General features: G+C 38.0%; 1 protein-coding gene across 1 annotated transcript in view; it reads right to left on the minus strand.

Annotated features, from left to right (window-relative positions):
* The window catches only part of LOC136872639 (mitochondrial carrier homolog 2), a 141,651-nt gene that overhangs the window by 25,930 nt on the left and 96,128 nt on the right, over positions 1-19,593 (minus strand). Inside the window, exons 5-6 of the mRNA XM_067146447.2 lie at positions 9,728-9,914; positions 4,393-4,460 (exon numbers count right to left, since the gene is read on the minus strand). Coding sequence (XP_067002548.1) covers positions 4,393-4,460; positions 9,728-9,914 — 255 coding nt within the window. The remainder of the gene's footprint in view (positions 1-4,392; positions 4,461-9,727; positions 9,915-19,593) is intronic.

The raw sequence follows: 19,593 nt of genomic DNA on the forward strand, positions 1-19,593 counted from the left end.
CCCACTCCCGGATAATCTTCTCCAACACACAGTTGAAAAGAATTGGTGACAATCCATCACCCTGCCTGACTCCTGTTTTAATTTCGAACTGCTTGGAGTTCTCTCCCATGAACTTAACTTTCGAATGTGTCCCAGTTAAAGTCTGCTTAATAATTGCTGTTGTTTTGGCGTCAATTCCAAATTCCACTAATATATTGAATAGCACTTCCCTGTCGACTGAATCATACGCCTTTTTGAAGTCTACAAAAACGACTACCAGATCCTTTGAGAGATGATTCTCTAGTACACGTTTCAGACTCCAGATTTGATCAACGCACGATCTTCCCTTCCTAAATCCCGCTTGATACTCGCCTAGTTGATGATCCACTTGTTCCACAAGTCTCCTCTGTAGTGCTTTAGAGAGTGTCTTATAAGTTACAGATGTGATGGAAATGCCGCGGTAGTTGTTAGGATCTGCTCTATCACCTTTTTTGTGTAGAGGATGAATGATAGCATTTTTCCAATCTTCAGGGATTACCTCCATTTCCCATATTTTTTCCATTTCTCGCCTTAAAATTGTTATTGCGATTTCTCCACCACTAATAATAATAATAATAATAATACAAAACTGAAGTTTTTAAAACTTTTCTCTGGGATGATGCTCTACTATTGTGCAATGCCTATCATCAGATTATGCCGATAAATTTGGTTGCCTGTCAGCGTTACATAATAAAACTGAGAAAAGACTGCAATACTTCATACTAAAATGAAACTTCTGATCACATATTTACTTTATGGTTTATTATCGTAGTTATAGGAGGTTTCAATATGTTGCAGTTATATTCACAATTTGATTTTTCTTGTAAATACCCTCCAACATATTTGGGTCAAAAAGGTAATCACAAAATCATGACAATCTTTTGAAATAACCCCAAGAAAATTCAAAATTAAACTCTGATCCCATAAATATAATGTGGTGATGATTACTTCTCAATAAAATATTTACAATTACACAGTAAGTGTATAATAATAATAATAATAATAATAATAATAATAATAATAATAATAATAATACAAAAACTGAAGTTTTTTAAACTTTTCTCTTTTTACCCTTTAACATTAGTTCAAGAAATATGATGTTGTTGTTTGAGTCATCAGTCCATAGACTGGTTTGATGCAGCTCTCCATGTCACCCTATCCTGTGCTAACCTTTTCATTTCTACGTAACTACTGCATCCTACATCTGCTCTAATCTGCCTGTCATATTTATACCTTGGTCTACCCCTACCGTTTTTTACCACCTACACTTCCTTCAAAAACCAACTGAACAAGTCCTGGGTGTCTTAAGATGTGTCCTATCATTCTATCCCTTCTTCTCATCAAATTTAGCCAAATCGACCTCCCCTCACCAATTCGATTCAGTATTTCTTCATTCGTGATCTGATCTATCCATCCCACCTTCAGCATTCTTCTGTAACACCACATTTCAAAAGCTTCTATTCCCTTTCTTTCTGAGCTAGTTATCGTCCATGTTTCACTTCCATACAATGCCACGCTCCACACAAAAGTCTTCAAAAACATCTTTCTAATTCCTATATCAATGTTTGAAGTGAGCAAATTTCTTTTCTTAAGAAAGCTCTTCCTTGCTTGTGCTAATCTGCATTTTATGTCCTCCTTACTTCTGCCATCGTTAGTTATTTTACTACCCAAGTAACAATATTCATTTACTTCCTTTAAGACTTCATTTCCTAATTTAATATTTCCTGCATCACCTGCCTTCGTTCGACTGCACTCCATTACTTTTGTTTTGGACTTATTTATTTTTATCTTGTACTCCTTACCCAAGACTTCGTCCACACCATTCAGCAGCTTCTCAAGATCTTCTGCAATCTCAGATAAAATAACAATATCATCGGCAAATCTCAAGGTTTTGATTTCCTCTCCTTGGATTGTGATTCCCTTTCCAAATTCCTCTTTGATTTTCTTTACTGCCTGTTCTATGTTAACACTGAAAAGGAAGGGTGACAAACTGCAACCTTGCCTCACTCCTTTCTGGATTGCTGCTTCTTTTTCAAAGCCCTCGATTCTTATTACTGCAGACTGATTTTTATACACATTGTAGATAATTCTTCATTCTCGGTATATGATCCCAATCACCTTCAGAATCTTAAATAGCTTGGTCCAATCAACATTATCGAATGCTTTTTCTAGATCTACGAATGTCATGTACATGGGCTTGTCCTTCTTGATTCGATCCTCTAAGATCAGACGTAAAGTCAGGATTGCTTCACGTGTTCCTACATTTCTTCTGAAGCCAAATTGATCTTCTCCCAACTCAGCTTCAACTTTTTCCATTCTTCCGTAAATAATACGTGTTAAAATTTTGCAGGCATGAGATACTAAACTAATGGTGCGGTAGTTTTCACACCTGTCAACACCGGCTTTCTTGGGAATAGGTATAACAACATTCTGACGAAAATCGGATGGGACTTCTGTATCATACATCTTACACACTAAATGGAATAACCTTGCCATGCTGGTTTCTCCTAAGGCAGTCAGTAATTCAGAAGGAATGTCATCAATTCCAGTTGCCTTGTTCCTATTTAGGTCGCTCACAGCTCTGTCAAACTCTGACCTCAAAATTGGGTCTCCCATTTCATCAGCATCAACAACGTCTTCTTTTTCCAGAACCAAATTATCTACCTCTTTACCTTGATACAACTGTTGGATATGTCCCTGCCATCTTTCTGCTTTGTCTTCTTTCCCTAGAAGTGGCTTTCCAACTGAGCTCTTAATATTCATACACCTAGATTTCCTTTCTCCAAAGGTTTCCTGGATTTTCCTGTATGCAGCATCTACATTTCCTAGAACCATACAACCTTCGACATCCTTGCACTTTTCCTTCAGCCATTCTTCCTTAGCTTCCTTACACTTTCTATCCACTTCATTCTTTAATCGCCTGTATTCTTTTCTGCCCTCTTCATTTCTAGCATTCTTGTATTTTCGTCGTTCATCAATCAGGCCTATCATCTCCTGAGTTATCCACTGATTCTTAGTTGATCTTTTCTTCCTTCCTAACATTTCTTCAGCAGACCTACTGACTTCATTTTTCATGACTATCCACTCTTCCTCTATTGTGTTTCCATCAGCCTTTTCATTTAGTCCTTGTGCAACATGTTCCTTGAAACAATCCCTCACACTCTTTTCTTTCAGCTTGTCTAGATCTCATCTTTTTGCATTCTTTCCTTTCTTCAATTTCTTCAGCTTGAGATGGCATTTCATGACCAACAAGTTGTGGTCAGAGTCCACGTCTACTCCTGGGAAAGTTTTGCAATCCAACACCTGGTTTCTGAATCTGATATCTCAAATAAAAATCATAATTTTAAATTCTCCAGTTGCCAACAGAGCGTTTCAACTTATGAGCCAAAATATAGGATTTACTATAGGGTTAGCATACAAGCTTCCCATCTGGTTGGTCTGAGTTTCAATTCCTACAATTTGCTTTACGTCGCACTCACACAGATAGGTCATATGGTGGCGATGGGATAGGAAAGGGCTAGGAGTGTGAAGGAAGTGGCCATGGCCTTAAATGAGGTACAGCCCCTGCATTTGCCTGCTGTGAAAATGGGAAACCACCGAAAACCATTTTCAGGACTGCCGACAGTGGGGTTCAAACCCACTATGTTCCGAATGCAAGCTTACAGCTGTGCGGCCCTAACCGCACGCCCACTTGCTCAGTTTTCAATTTCTTATTCCGTTACAAATTTACACTGGTTTGAGAAACTGGAATAGAATGCATTCAGTTTCAGGCAACATAAATGAGAAGAGACATGAGTTTGAATCACATTTTCAGCAAAGATGGCAGTATATGGAAAAGTTCCTTTGCTTAGTTTCCCCATTTTTGATCCGAAAAAATGCCAGGAGGGTACTGCAAGATAAGTCATGGTCCTTTTCCTTCCAATCATAGCCCCAATTAACCTAATTACAAATATACATAATTATATGCACACAGGTTATGAGTCAGATTTCACACACATACTAAATATACTGGGCTGTTGGCCGAATGTCCCTAACACCCCATATGAAATAATAACAGCAAGCACTCTCATGTTTCTGATCGGGCTTGTCTTATAGCGCTTAGATTAATCTTACTTTGCTGTCTGTTCTGGACTGAAGAATAAATTGGAGTATGACTCCAGGACAAAAGACAGGGCTAGGTAATCTACTTCCAACTTCAACAGCGAAACATGTACCAATGGCAGTAGCATCACGACAGCAAAAATGAATGGCAATGCAAATGCAATTGTGCCTGCATTCTGTTGCATTTTAGTATATTCTGCCCTTGAAGATGCAATAAGAAATATATTTTGAATGTACCCCCGTGTAGTTGTATTTCTGCAATTTTTAACTCACCCTGAATTTGTCACAGCCATACAGGTACTCACTAGCTGGAAAGGATAAGTGACAGCAGAAGCAACAAACTGAAACATAAAACAAATCTCTCTTAAAATCTTATCAAATGAAATTATTTAGTCGAGATCATAATTTATAAACATAGGACAAAATACTGATTCTAAACATTTCAGAATTATTCAAGAGAGAAAATAAGAATTACACTATTTGCTTAACTAGATCCATTTCATTACAATTATGTTATTTTTATTTAACATTCCCCTAACTGCTACAGATTTTAAGGCAAAGGGTGTTGGAACCTGAGACACAATTTCTTCAACAAATGTTAAATGTTAACACTGTTGTTAAGAAGACTTAACACGTAATTTAACAAAATGGCCATCTCATCAAGAATTGTTTACTCTAACAAATTGTTAATACTTGTGTTAAATTAACATGGCAGCAGCCCTTTGTTAAACCTCTTAACAGCTGTTAACATTTCAAAATGGTAGCATGTAGAAGCCATAAGTTTTAAGCTCTACTGCTGTATGAAGGTTTTTCTTTTTTTGTTAGTGGCTTTAGTCACACCGACACAGATAGGTCTTATGGCGACGATGGGATAGGAAAGGAAGCGGCCGTGGCCTTAATTAAGGTACAGCTCCAGCATTTGCCTGGTGTGAAAATGGGAAACCACGGAAAACCATCTTCAGGGCTGCCGACAGTGGGATTCAAACCCACTATCTGTCGGATGCAAGCTCACAGCCGCGCGTCCCTAACTGCACGGCCAACTCGCCCGATGAAGACTAAAACCAAAGAAAGTTTTCTGCAAAGATATCTAATTATCAAAGCCATTATGAACGAGGTACTAGAATAAATTGAAAATAGGTTAGAGTTTCTTTTTTCTTTTTTTTGTTTTGCTATTTGCTTTACGTCGCACCGACATAGATATGTCTTACGGCGATGATGGGATAGGAAAGGCCTAGGAATTGGAATGGAAGCGGCCGTGGCCTTAATTAAGGTACAGCCCCGGCATTTGCCTGGTGTGAAAATGGGAAACCACGGAAAACCATCTTCAGGGCTGCCAACAGTGGGGCTCGAACCCACTATCTCCCGATTACTGGATACTGGCCGCACTTAAGCGACTGCAGCTATCGAGCTCGCTGTTAGAGTTTCTAACAGACTGAAAATTATCAGTGTCTCCAGTGCAGCAGTTGCTTATAGTTCTTACAAGCAGAGGGCAGACCCAGCATCTTTCAAGCTTCAGTGTGCCTGTTGATGGACACTCAACAGTCTCCTCTTAAGTATTCAATCCATGGACTGGTCTGCGGCCGTTCTCCAGTCGGCTCTATTCATAGCTTTCCTCTTCACCTCTTCATAGCTTCTGCATCCTACATCAGACTGATTTGCTGTACATATTGTAGGTGTGGTCTTCCTCAACACCTTTTGTCTTCAGCCATTCCCACCAATACTGATTTCAACAGGCTATTGTGTGTCAAAATATGTCCTATCAGTCTAGTCCTCCCCCTCTTAATACTTTTCCATACGGTAAAATTTTCCTCCGCCTTCTTAAACACTTCAGATTTTGTTATTTTTTCTGTCCAGCTAATCTTTAGCATTTTTCAGTAACACCATTATTGAAAAGAACTTAACCTCCTTTTTCCTTCTTTTGCAATTGACCACGGTTTGCAACCATAAAGGGCAATGCTCCAAACATAAGCTTTCAATAAAAATTTTCTTGTTTTAAGATTAATGAAATTTGTAGTGAATAACTGTTTCTTTTTATGAAATGCTAATTTGGCTTGTAAAATTCTACTTTTGATATCCTTCTTGCTTCTTCCATCTTTGGTAATTTTGCTTCCGAGATATTTAAATTCTCTAACTTTTTCCAGTGTTTTGTTGCCCACCAATATTTTCATACTCGAGTATACTTTTTTCTTTTTTTTTTATCGCAGATCATAACTCTTGTCTTTGTCTTATTTATTTTTATGTTGTATTCATTACCTATGATTTCCTCCATTTTTACTATTTATTTGTTTGAGATGTTGTTCACTGTCTGCAACTATGGCAATGTCATCTGCAAATCTAATCATATTTATTTGTTCACCCTGTATTCTTATTCCTATATTCAAATCCTCTCAAACCTTATTCAACGCATCCTGGATGTAGGCATTAAAAAGCATGGGAGACAAAGCACAACCTTGTCTAACTCCTTTTCTTATTTTTCCTCCCTCTTGTTCATTTCCAATTTTAATTACTGCACTTTCATTTTTTCTAATATTTTTTCAAGTCTCAATGCCAGTATAGCTTCTCTTTTACCTTTATCTTTAACAAACCCAAACTCAAAAGTAACTCATGTATAAGGGTTTAGGTCAATACACTTTCATTTTAAAAAAAGTTGAGGACAAATGTCATAACACAGGATCCACTTTGAACCAAGCAATAATTTTCATTTTTTCCCCGTATTGATGGATGTAACACGCTTTTTACAATCTTGGTTTGCAACTTGATGTTTTATTCCACCTAATTCAATACATTTATTTTTTACGAATAGGACTAGTTTCGAACGTTTGACTTGGGTCATCTTCAGCTGTTCATTTACACAAGTTAAACTAAAATAAGGACACAATCAATGAATCAAATTGGGTTTGTAAACCCTGAGCTAAAAGTATAAATACATTGTGAAACACTTTAGTCCACATTAAAATTCTTAATTTTCACTTGACACTAGTCTTCTGAAATGATGAGAATAGACTATTTAAAAACGGTGATAGAAATGTTCCAACTGTATACAGATTGCATCATACAAAATAACAAATGTTTTAAAAATAATCAAAAGATTATGTTCAAATTACAGGCAAAACAACCTAATAACAGCTGTTGAAATGATAAAAAACAATAGTTTAACCCGATGAGTGCTACGGCCGCCTATAGACAGGCTGATGCGGCCAGTCCAGCACTGCTATGCCTGTCTATAGACGGTGCACGGGAATTTTCTTTTTTTTAGTTTCCCGGTTCACTCTCGAGTACCAATTCGATCTCTGGCATGTTCTGCCATCTGTTAGGCATTATGTAGAACTAATTGATCATGGTTTATAGCTTTGGGAAGTAACTTACAGAGCTTTTTGTAGACGTCTGTGGAGCTCATCTGTGATGAAAACAAGCATGGCGGAACAACAAGCTAGTTGCTCTCGCAGCGATGTTATTTCGGATCAAAGAATCAGTTATTAACCACAGAGAAAAGTGATGATCAAGATGATGATTTCAATGAATTGTTAAGCGATTTTGAAAGTGAGAGTGATACAGGGAGTGTTGAAAATATTGTAAGTGAGAAAGAAACAGAGCCTTCTTCTAAACGAAGGAAGAAAAACATGGCGAGTTCAAAAGCTACTTCATCACTATTTTCGTGGCAGACGGATGACTTTTCTCCACCAGACTTTCAAGTAACTGTGACAGACTCTGGAAGCCAAGTAGTGTTTGATGAAAACCCCAAAGTCATTGGTTTAAAAAAAACCTATTCTGCCAGTGGAGTTGGTACAGCTGGTTGTTGATGAAACAAATCGTTATCACAAAGAACTGGTGGAAAACATTGAGCTGTAACCACATTCCAGGATTAGACAGTACTTCAAAATATGAACTATGTACTTATAAGGAGTTACTTGTATTAGTTGCCTACAGATTTTAGGAAATAATTTTAGTTTGGGCTCTTTACTTTGTATAAAGATGATGTACGTGTGGGCACAAAAAGTGTAATTTTGTTTTCTCTAAAAATAATACTGAACATAAGTGTAGGATTTTCCATTTGCATTTTGATTTATAAAGAACCAGCATCTATAAACATTTTAAGATAATTATACCACTGGTAAGTTAAAAATTGAGGCTTCTACAATTTTTTTACATATGAATGAAAAACTCACACCGCTGAGGTACCAAACAGTCAACTGGTATCTCAGCACTTAAAAAGGTTAAAGTTGGGCAGTGAAGAAATTATTTCATCTAGAACACATTAAGTCAATGAGAGTAACATGGATATCACTGTCTGTTGAGAATCCATGATATGAATCTGATGTATGTAGTTCATAAAACAGCTAAGTAGTCAAAATGATCAATCATCAACGATGGAATATTTGAAGGATATCCCGATGTTCTTAAAGTGAGTTTGCAGCCGTCCTAATGGGCATTAAATAGGGGTATTCTTCGAGGTCGCTGTGTGACACCTTTACCTTTTTCATGTGTACAATGTTACCACGTGGTACACAACTGGAGCATCGACCATTAACTCTGGATTGTGTCAAGGACCTGAAGGTTGAAACTCACACAGCAACCTAGCATTTGACAAGGAAGTTAGAAATTTATTGGAAAAGATAACATCTGATCCGTCATGATACATGTTGACCTCATTATATGTAAGTAAGCCTTTGTTTCTCAGCAGTATGCCAGGATTTCAAACATCTGCCAGGTAAAACATACAGCCTGTTTTAGCAGCTCAACATTCTTAAAACTTGCCAAAAGAACCATTTTTCTTTTACCATGATATCTGCCATGAACATAAGTGCCAGTGATGAATTACATTTGATATTTTCCTATCATGCTGTTGGCCTGCTTTTAAGGCAGATAAGCCTACATCTCTGATCAGTCGATGACTCTCTCCTGAACAGCCTGCTTATAAACAGGCCATTGCTGTAGAATGAACAGATATCCACATAGCTAGTTAGTTGCAGCATAGAAATGGGGGGGGGCATATAAGCAAATGTAACCTCTTTGGTCCCCTATAATCTTTGATGATGACAGTACTGAAAAGAATTATTACAGAGCAGATTTTCTGGCTCCTTGGCTGAACGATCAGCAACCTATGTTGGTTCAGACGGTCCCAGGTTTGATTCCCAGCCAGGTTGGGGATTTTAACTTCATCTGGTTAATTCCTCTGGCTTGAGGACTGAGTGTTTCTGTATGTTTCAATAAAAACCTCTTCATATACACAACATGTTACACTATCCTCCACAAAAGAAACACACACTAGAGCATATATCCTTCCACATAGGATTGGCATTAGGAAGAGTATCTGACCTTAAAACAGAGCCTAGTCCTCATGTGCAAAATGGTTCACACCAGCAACCCCACAAGCTGTGGGAAAAGTGGAGGAAGAAGAGGATTACAGAGTAGGTTCGGCATCTATGCCAAGATGATGTTCCCAGCGACAAGCTTTGAGGTACACTTTACTCACTACTGCTGCTGGTAATCATGACGATCATTTATTACCTAGATCATAAATCCTCTTTTAAAAAAAGAAGGGGAAAAGTAAATTTTAGTTTATGCCAAAATATAAGTTGTGAATTGTTAATATTTTTAACATACTTACATTCATTGAGGCTGATACATAGGTACGGATATCTCTATCATCTACAAGATAGTGATTAATGGCAAATGTGAGCGTTGTTGAAATAGCTAAGGATGTTATGTCACCCAGTATCCTTGGGATTACTCCACTGAAGAATCCACCAATACCATTCTCTTGATAAATGGTACGAATAGAGCCAAAGATACCACTGAAACAGAACAGAAAATGGATTTGTAATTTAAATGAATGCATAAACCAGTTATAAATGAAATCCTCAGTTTTTAACACATGTTGTGTGTAAATTTGTAAGTGAAGAGTAAATGACATGGGTATCACAGAATGATACTGAAAATTTGCATATCAAAATACCATTTTCAAACTTTTACTCAAGAACTCATATTTACAGAGGTTTGTAAACTAACAATAAATCGATGTAATACTGATGTACCAACAATTAAAGACGTAATTTATGAAGCAAAAATATTCTTAATATTGAACAATATGGCACCATGCACGCATGTACTGGTGTACATTATACTAACAAGGAATCAGTCTCACTTTGGAGCCAGGAAAGCTCAATGTTGTCGATACTATTGAAAGTGCTAAGTAAGTCTAGTTTGCATGTGCTTCTTTGGGTGATGAAATGATCATCTATCTTTAAATAGAATGATGCTCTACAGAAGATGGGATTTACATTCCACAAAACAGTCATCGTCAGTGTTCACAAAATTATCAAAGCAGACTTAACTATAAGCAACAAGTCACTGCAATTATTGTTAAAGTTCACTCTATCTACATCAAATTACTTCTGTGGTAAATCACTGAAGAACACATAATAAATCCCCATTGTGTACAACTTGTGAAATGTAACTAATATTTCTCATAGATCATCTTCTATTTAAAGGCACATGGTTTTCTTTACATTGGGCTGATATCCTTGAGGTGTGGCCCAATTAAAACAGCACAGTCATCATCATCATCATCATCATCATCATCATCATCAAATTTTCCACTGTTCTGTAGCCAAGGTTTTCCATTAGCAGCTAATATTTCACATGTGAATTATATGTTTCAATGATAAGTAACATTGTACTTTACCAGACTCAAAGTGAGATGGGTTCCTTGTAAGTATTTGGATTGTCAACGAGTTCTGTTGGAAAAATATTGAGCAGCACATACCTCTTCCTTACACCTACTGAGTATATTTGAAATATATTTTGTTGGTGCATTCAAGGAGAGAAAGAACAGTGCTTCGTAATCTAGCCAGTAATAAGGACTCGTTCAAGCGATGAGGCTGGGAAGGAAGCAACTGTGGCCTAAATTCAGGTACAGCCCCAGCATTTATCTAGTGTGAAAATGGGAAACCATGGAAAGACCATCTTCAGGGCTGCCAACAGTGGGGTTCGAACCCACTATTTCCTGTATGTAAACTGACAGCTATGCGAACCAAGCCAACTTGCTCAATAAAAAAATAATAGTGTACAATCTCAATGGTACAAACATGCTCAAGATGAACACTCGGTTAACATGAAAAATGATCTGGCCCCAGCAGGGATACATGTTCTTTCAACTTAGGGGACAAGTGATAGTCACTGGGTGCCAAGTCGGGACTATAGGGTGGGTGGGTGATGATGTTCCACTGAAACAGTTGCAGGAGAGCAATGGTTTGCCGGGCGACGTGCGGGTGAGCGTTGTCATAGAGAATGTTTACGCCCTTGCTCAACATACCTCTTCTCCAGTTCTGAATTGCCCGTCCGAGTTTTTTCAGGGTCTCACAGTACCTGTCAGCGTTAATTGTGGTCCCAGAGGGAATAAAGCCTACCAACAATACCCCCATTTCGATCCCAAAACACAGTTGTCATGACTTTACCGGCAGACTGTGTTTGCTTGAATTTCCGCGGCTTTGGCGAAGAGGGATGCCATCACTGGCGTGATTGTTGCTTGTTCTCAGGTCTAAAGTGGAACGCTCAGGTTTCATCATCCATGACAACTGAGTCCAAAAAGTTGGCCCATTCGGCTGAAGAAATGCGCAGGAAGAATCAACTCATTGCTGCATGTGGTCTTCAGTCAGCATGCGTGCCACTCATCTTGCGCACAGCTTCCGGTATTTAAACTTTTCTGTTAAAATTCTGTGAGCGGCGCTTCGGGAAAGCTCGGAACCAAACTGCAGAGATCATCCAGGGTGATCCGCAGATCTTCACGCATGATTTGCTCAACCTTCACGACTGTCTCGATGGAAATTGATGGTCTCCTATTCCTTTGTTCATCGTGAATTTCAGTCCGACCGGCTGCAAACTCTCTACACCACTTAAGAACATTTTTGACATCCATGCACGACGCACCATACACTTCCACATGGATGGATTTCAATTGGTTCAGTACCATTTGCGTTCAAAAACCGAATAACTGCGCGCACTTTGCACTTGGTGGTAACATCCAACGGGAGCTCCTGCCAAGCCAAGATAGAGTGCCTCAGCGCGGCGTGCGCATGTTTATATGCGAGCGTGGGAAAACACTTCACAATATTGTGACCAACAGCCACATGAACAGAGTTCTCTATAAAAAAATAGGAAACCTTACTTTTGAGATTACTCTCATATATAACACTTCGATGACTTCCGGATAGTTCAATGCTCAACATGGCAGAGGACAATGTAGAATTTCAGTCCACTTTTATCTCCATTTTACAGGAACATACAATTCTGCTTTTAATTTAAAGTAACAGTTGCCGGATAAGAAGCACAAGAAAATAAGTGCAATAAATGCAATTCAGTGTGAACTACTTGCCAAATTTAACTTAAATATTTCCGTCCAACAACTTTTAAAGTTAAAAATTTCATGATTGTTCCGTATTGAATAGAGAAATATACAATATTAAATAGAAGGAAGGATCCACCTTTCAATACTCTGTTGTTAAGTTGAACCAAATAAGTTACAACCTGTTCATTTGGGACCGGTTTCAACACATTTGAAGTGTCATCATCAGCCAATTAGCAAAGCAGTGCAAAAATTAAGTCATAAAGATTTGAAAACAACTAACACAATGATCACAGACAAAAAATTAAAAATTAACGCTATTTTGTGCCAGAGCAATTCCAGTTGAATGATCACAGTCAAAAGAGTAAAAAGAACACCACTATTTCGTGCCGAAACAAATCCAGTTGAAGTTTATAAGTAGGTCTAGTACAATCCTGTTATGCCGCATTCATATATGAAGATGTACGAAGGTGCTGTATTTGAGATTGGTAACGAGTTAAAGGACTTGTTCTAATATGAAAACTTGAAGGATAACTCGTTATGAAATTGAACTTGTGATATGCAGTTATGTATAGTTGTTGCTAGGCAGGGCTTGTAGCATTTGTTTCTCCAGCCGAAGAGTAAAAGGTGACGTAATTGAAGTCTTAGGAAAACAGTATAGGACTTAATTTCGACAATTCGAAGCGGATATATAAATTTTAAAATAATTTAAATCGTTAAAAAGAATAAAACCAAATAAAAAATATATAAAAAATAGGAAGAAATTTTAAATGAAATTACAATGTGAGGCTCAACTCGAAACAGCTTGCCGTGGTGATTGATAAATGAATGGGAGATGATAAATAGAGAAAAGGGTGAGGAAAAATGAGCACTAATTAGAGGGTGGGAAGGAAAGAAAAAAATGGGGGGTATCTAAGGAGGATCATGGGGGTGTTGCAGAAGGGGCAAGTAGCATGAGAGGGTATTGTGTAAATTGTGATTGATCGCTTGCTTGTTGACTTGAGGTTATTTAAAATGGAGATGAGAAAATCGAAAAGGGCATTGGGCTTCTCAGAAATATCATTCAGGTTAAGATTTGGACTGAAAAACTGGTCAAGGTATAAAACAGTTTTCAGTGATGTCTAGGAGAGGGCCTTCATTTAGAGCACTTTTGGTAAAAAAAAAATTACAAAACATGAAAACAAGACTGAAATATAAAGTAGATTTAAAACGTACTTGAAAAAAACCTATATCATTAAAATAATGGGGGAAGCGGCTGATGAATCTGATGCAAGGGGAGAATAACCCTACCATCGGCCATCTGAAGGGTATGCAATCATAGCCTAAATATTGTGACATTAATAAATTGAGGAAAATGGTATAACGTAAATAACAAATATGCATTATGATGAAAATAGTGTATTGACAATTGAATGTATTTTTTAAGGAGCCATATCTGCAGGAGTTGTCATCCCTTTGACTTCCAACAGAGGCATCATAACTCTGCAAACATTGGAGTTCTTCCAAATTCGGGAGTCATGGACAGTCAGGCCATGATACATCTACACCAGTTGAACTCTTCCTTTCCTTGCAAGTGGCCTGTACATTAATACTACAGATGCCTTTTCTGTACATGTACTAATTTCCATGAACATGTGGCTTCTTAATTTGTACAAGAGTACAGTCTACAGCTCTGACAGCATAAGGGAAACTAAAAAGTTCTTGCCACTTCTTGTGTTACCTGCATCTTAGCAACATTTGTTGGGATTTTATCTAATAATCTGCTTTCATTTCTGTTCAAGTCAAATCCTGCGAAAATGCTTTTGACACAGTGCTCCGAGATGTCTTCACTAACTCCACTCAGAAATCCAAGGTCACCAAAATAATGCAAGAAGATTCTCAATTTTTTCTTCGTTTATTAGTGCACCACCTCCTGTTTCTTCAGAGTGCCCAAGAACAAGCTCCACTAACCATTCAGCATGTTCCTTACTGGAACTATGTAACACTTTGTAATCAAGTTGAGATGATTCTCTGCAAAGTTTATTACATTTTCTTTTCCGATTAACCACCATCATAAACTCTGGCATGCTATTGAACTTGACTATCATTTGGAGTCACCTACCAAATTAGCTCAAAGAAAGATGAGCAAGCCCTTACTGGAATGAATGCCTGCTTTATCTTTTTTCACCAGAAATCTGGAGTGCCCACTTTGCTACTGGAGTGACTGGAGTGTGTGCTCAAGGTTACAAGTCTGCTGTGAGTGACTATTACTGACCGGCGGTTTTTATTCACCTCATTGTGAGTGCCCGCTCTAAATTTGCAAGCAAAGAGTGTGCTCATTTTTATTCACATCACCCATTGTTTAAGGCAAACCCAACTCTTGTGTATTTCAAGACAAAATTCATGAGACTGCACAGAAAGCAAGTGAGTCAAGGAAAAAGTATATTCAACTGAAACGCCCACCTTGACTGTCATGTCTCCACTGTCTGTGAAGAAACCTCCACGCATGTTCGATATGTAGAGATGTACTCTAGTGTGTGGCAAAGCACAATGGGCCTCAAACATAATAGCTAAGGGGCGGATGTTGCTGAATTGTAATCCTTTTCCCCTTTGTATTAGGATGTTGCTCTGAAGTATATAATTTATTTCTGTGATGTTATCATCATCATCTTCATTTCCCGTTTCCAGCTTCCCGGGTTGGGTTGTGAATCAAGGACATCTATCGTTGTCTGTCTCTCTACCACTCTTCTCCTTTTTTAAGTACATCTTCTGGTTTAACTCTTCTCTTTTCTATGCACTCCCACCTTAATCTGTCTGCCTCTTTCAGGGTCTTCCTCATGGTCTCTTTCCTGTTAACTTCCCTGATAAAAGCTTCTTTTGGCACTCTCTCTTCTCCCATTCTCATCATATGCCCATACCACTTTAGTTTTGTTGTTTCTATCCTGTCTTGAAGTTTAGGATTCCTGTCCTTTTCCATATCTCTTCATTTCTAATTCTATCCTTTCTGGTCTTGCCCTTAGGAATTTCATCTCCGCTGCCTCCTCTCGTTTTGTTGTAGTCTACGATCCAGCTGCATAGGTTAGTATGGGTTCATAATAGGTTGAATATAATACTTTCTTACATTTCTTCGGGACATCCTGGTTCCACAAAATACCCCTTACACTCTGGTAGACCGGGCAAGTTGGCCGTGCGGTTAGGGGCGCGCGGCTGCGATCTTGCAACCTGTAGATAGTGGGTTCGAATCCTACTGTAGGCAGCCCTGAAGATGGTTTTCCGTGGTTTCCCATTTTTACACCAGGCAAATGCTGGGGCTGTACCTTAATTAAGGACACGGCCGCTTCCTTCCAATTCCTAGGCCTTTCCTATCCCATCGTCACCAAAAGACTATCTCTGTTGGTGCGACGTAAAGCCACTAGGAAAAAAAAAAAACCACCACTCTGGTAGAAGCTGTTTGCTTGTTGTATTCTTTTTCCAATTGCCTCGGTAATCTTTCCATCTTCTGTGATCACACTTCCCAAGTACTTGAAACTGTTAACCATTTTACCATTCAGTTTAATCTTTCATTTTCCTTCCTTCCCCTTGTCATCACTTTTGTTTTACTTTCCTCTGTGTTTACTTTCATCCCAAATTTTCCTATCTCTTCATTCCATACATCTACTTGTTTTTGCACTTCCGTTTCATCCTCACCCCATATCACTATATTATCTGAAAACAACATGGCTCATGTTGCCTATCTTCCCTATCTCTGTTGAATGTTCTTATGAATTTCATCCATGACTATGATGAATAGTATGAGGGATAGTACACTTCCCTGTTGGAAACCAGTTTCAACTTTTAACCATTTTGTTTTTCCTATACTAAGTCTTCACACTACTAACACCATTTTTTGTAGATAGCTTTTATCATTTGCACTTATTTAAACTTATGTATGCTTCTGACACGATATAAATAAAATAAATCATTTGCACTTCCACTCTGTTAACTTGTTTTTTCCTTAATGTGTCCCATACACTGTCATAAGCCTTATTAATGTCAATAAATGTCCATTCTGTTAACTTGTTTTTTCCATAATGTGTCCCATACACTGTCATAAGCCTTCTTAATGTCAATAAATGTCATCACCATATCTTTTCCAAACTCCCATCTTTTCTCCACCATATGTCTTAATGTAGAGATCAGGTCAAACATTGATCTGTCTTTCCTAAAACCATACGGCTCTTCTTCCATTTCTCCTTCTAGCTTCCTCCTCAGTCTTCCTTCCAATACCCTTTCAAATATCTTAGCTACATGGGCAATAATGGTGATCCTGTAGTTACTGCATTCCTTTTTAAACACCTGTTTTAAATATCAGGATAATTAAACCCTTTCCCCACTCTTCTGGGATCTCTTTCTTCCTCCAGATTATTCTAAATAATTTATACAGCCACTGTAGCCCTATTGCTCCTGCTGCTTTTATAATTTCCGTAGTTACCTCATCCACTCTTGCTGCTTTACCGCTCTTCATCTTTTGTATGGCTTCCTCTATTTCTAACATCGATATCTCCTTTTCTTGTTCTTCTTCTTTACCCATTATTTCTTCCTGCTCCTTCTCATCTACCAGTTCACTGTATTTAATATTTAGCAATTCTGAGAAGTATTCTTCCCATCTTTTTAGTATGTCATCTCTTTGATTCAATATCTGCCCTGTTTCAGTTTTTACGAATTTTGTATTCCGTAAACTATTCTTCATCAAACCATACAAAACCTTTTTACTTCCCTTTATATGCCCCTGTAAAGCTTCTGTGAAACTTTCCCAGCTCTTCCGTTTCTCTTCTTGTATTATTTTCTCACATACCTTGTTGGCTTCTTTATATTTCTGCCAATTCTCTGTACTATTGCTGCCTATTCACTTCCTCTAAGCCATTTGTTTCTCTTTAACTGCTTCCTTTATCCTGCTGTTCCACCAAGGAGTCTCCTTTTCCTTTTCTCCTCCCTGACAGTCTTCCACAGGTGTTTACTGCACACTTTACAAACCCATTTCTGAAACATGTCCATTCCTCTTCCACACTGTTCAAGTCATCTTTGGGAATTTCTTTCTTCAGATACTCTTGAAACTTTTCCCTTATTTCTTTCTCTTTTAACTTCCATCCCCTTTTTCTACTATGTTATTTTACCATGTTTTAATTTGGCTACCACCACTTTATGGTCTCCTTCGAAATCTGCTCTTGGCACTGCTGTCACATCTTCTAGTTGCCTACATTTCTCCTTCTCCACCAGAATAAGATCAATCATTGTCTTTGTCTTTGTCTCTCGCCAACCATATCTAGTTATTTTTTGTGAGTTCTTTTTTCTAAACCATGTATTGCCAACAATTAATGCATTCCTTCTAGAAAAATCTATTACCAAATCTCCTTCTTCATTTTGGTTTCTATAACTATAGGGGCTAATTATCTCTTCTTTTTCCTGTCTGTCTGTTTCAACATGTGCATTCATGTCTCCCATTATTATAACCTCTTTGTCTTCAATACAACTTTCCAGTTCTTCTAGAAACGCTTCTAAACATTCATCTGCATTCTCCGACTGGGGTGCGTAAACCTGTATAAAATCCTTGATTCCACTCTCAAGTCCAAGCCTAACTTTAATTATCCTGTCACTGATCTGGTCAATTTTGTCCACATATTGCGCTAGGTTTTCTCTCAATATGACACCAACACCATTTGTTGCCATCTTTCCTCCACTCCTCGGAAAATGCTGAGCGAAAGCTGGATGGACTCAGGATATCTTATTCATAAGTTAGAAGTAACAGACAAGAATGATTGCTGGTACAAACAGGTGGGGACAATGGCAGGAGGGTACTCGGAATGAGGAGATAAAGGCTAATTTAGGAATGAACTCGATGGATGAAGCTGTACGCATAAACCGGCTTCGGTGGTGGGGTCATGTGAGGCAAATGGAGGAGGATAGGTTACCTAGGAGAATAATGGACTCTGCTATGGAGGGTAAGAGAAGTAGAGGTAGACCAAGAAGACGATGGTTAGACTCGGTTTCTAATGATTTAAAGATAAGAGGTATAGAACTAAATGAGGCCACAACACTAGTTGCAAATTGAGGATTGTGGCGACGTTTAGTAATTCACAGAGGCTTGCAGACTGAACGCTGAAAAGCATAACAGTCTATAATGTAATGTATGTATGTATGTCACCCTGAAGTGATGCACAGTTCCCGGTGCTCTGGGGGAACTGTGAGAAGTGGGCTACCAGACATCACAAGAATCGGTATGATCAATGTCACGACTTTGAATGGCAAGGTAGAAGAACTGATAGAGTAGTATGTGGAGAAGAAAGACATTGCAATGATGGGAATAAGTGAGACAAAATGGAAGGGGAGAGGTAAAAGTGAATTGAAGAAAGGGTATAGATTATATTTTGAACTGTAACAAATGATAATAACATTTTTTTTTTTGCGTTTTTTGCCGATTTGGGGTGATTTGTCATTATTTCAGCTTTAAAGAAGATTTTAGATCAATATATAGCATTTTGAAGACATTTTAGATCATTTAAATTTTTAAAAAATGTATGCATGTATTCTTTATAGACTGATTTAAGTCCACAAGTGACAACATAAAAATTTTTCTTACATATACTTACATTTGCTAAAAATCCTTCATGACCAAACAAACAACCAGCAGTTATGGGTGACTAAGAATAAGGAAAGGATTTATACGTGTGAGTCTTGTGATCCAAGAAATGTGCAGGAACACAATACAGAATTCTGATAATTAAGAGAAAGTATTTTCTAATGTGTCTCAAGCACAAGAAATGCCCCAGATTTCGCACCCACCCCTACAGCCAGTCTTTCAACCCCGCATACCTCAAGACCAAGAACAAATGGAAACGAGAAGGTATTGGAAACAACAGTTATATAACTTTCTGCTTCAGTACAGAATTATCCTCCCAAGCAGATCTGTGCAAGAAAAATCCCGAAGGAGGAACCAACACAAAGTCTATTTTTAATTCACCAAGTGAATGAATTGGAAGAGACAGGTTTACAACAGTTGGGCGTGTTTTATTTAGTAAATTGTGCAGTGTTAAAGTGAGTGGGGAAAAGAAGTTTGTTATACAACATTACATTAACTGCCCAAGCCGGTTTGACATGTAGATGGACGGACCTAC

Source organism: Anabrus simplex, chromosome 4 (assembly GCF_040414725.1).
Source record: "Anabrus simplex isolate iqAnaSimp1 chromosome 4, ASM4041472v1, whole genome shotgun sequence".
Taxonomy (NCBI): Eukaryota; Metazoa; Arthropoda; class Insecta; order Orthoptera; family Tettigoniidae; genus Anabrus; species Anabrus simplex.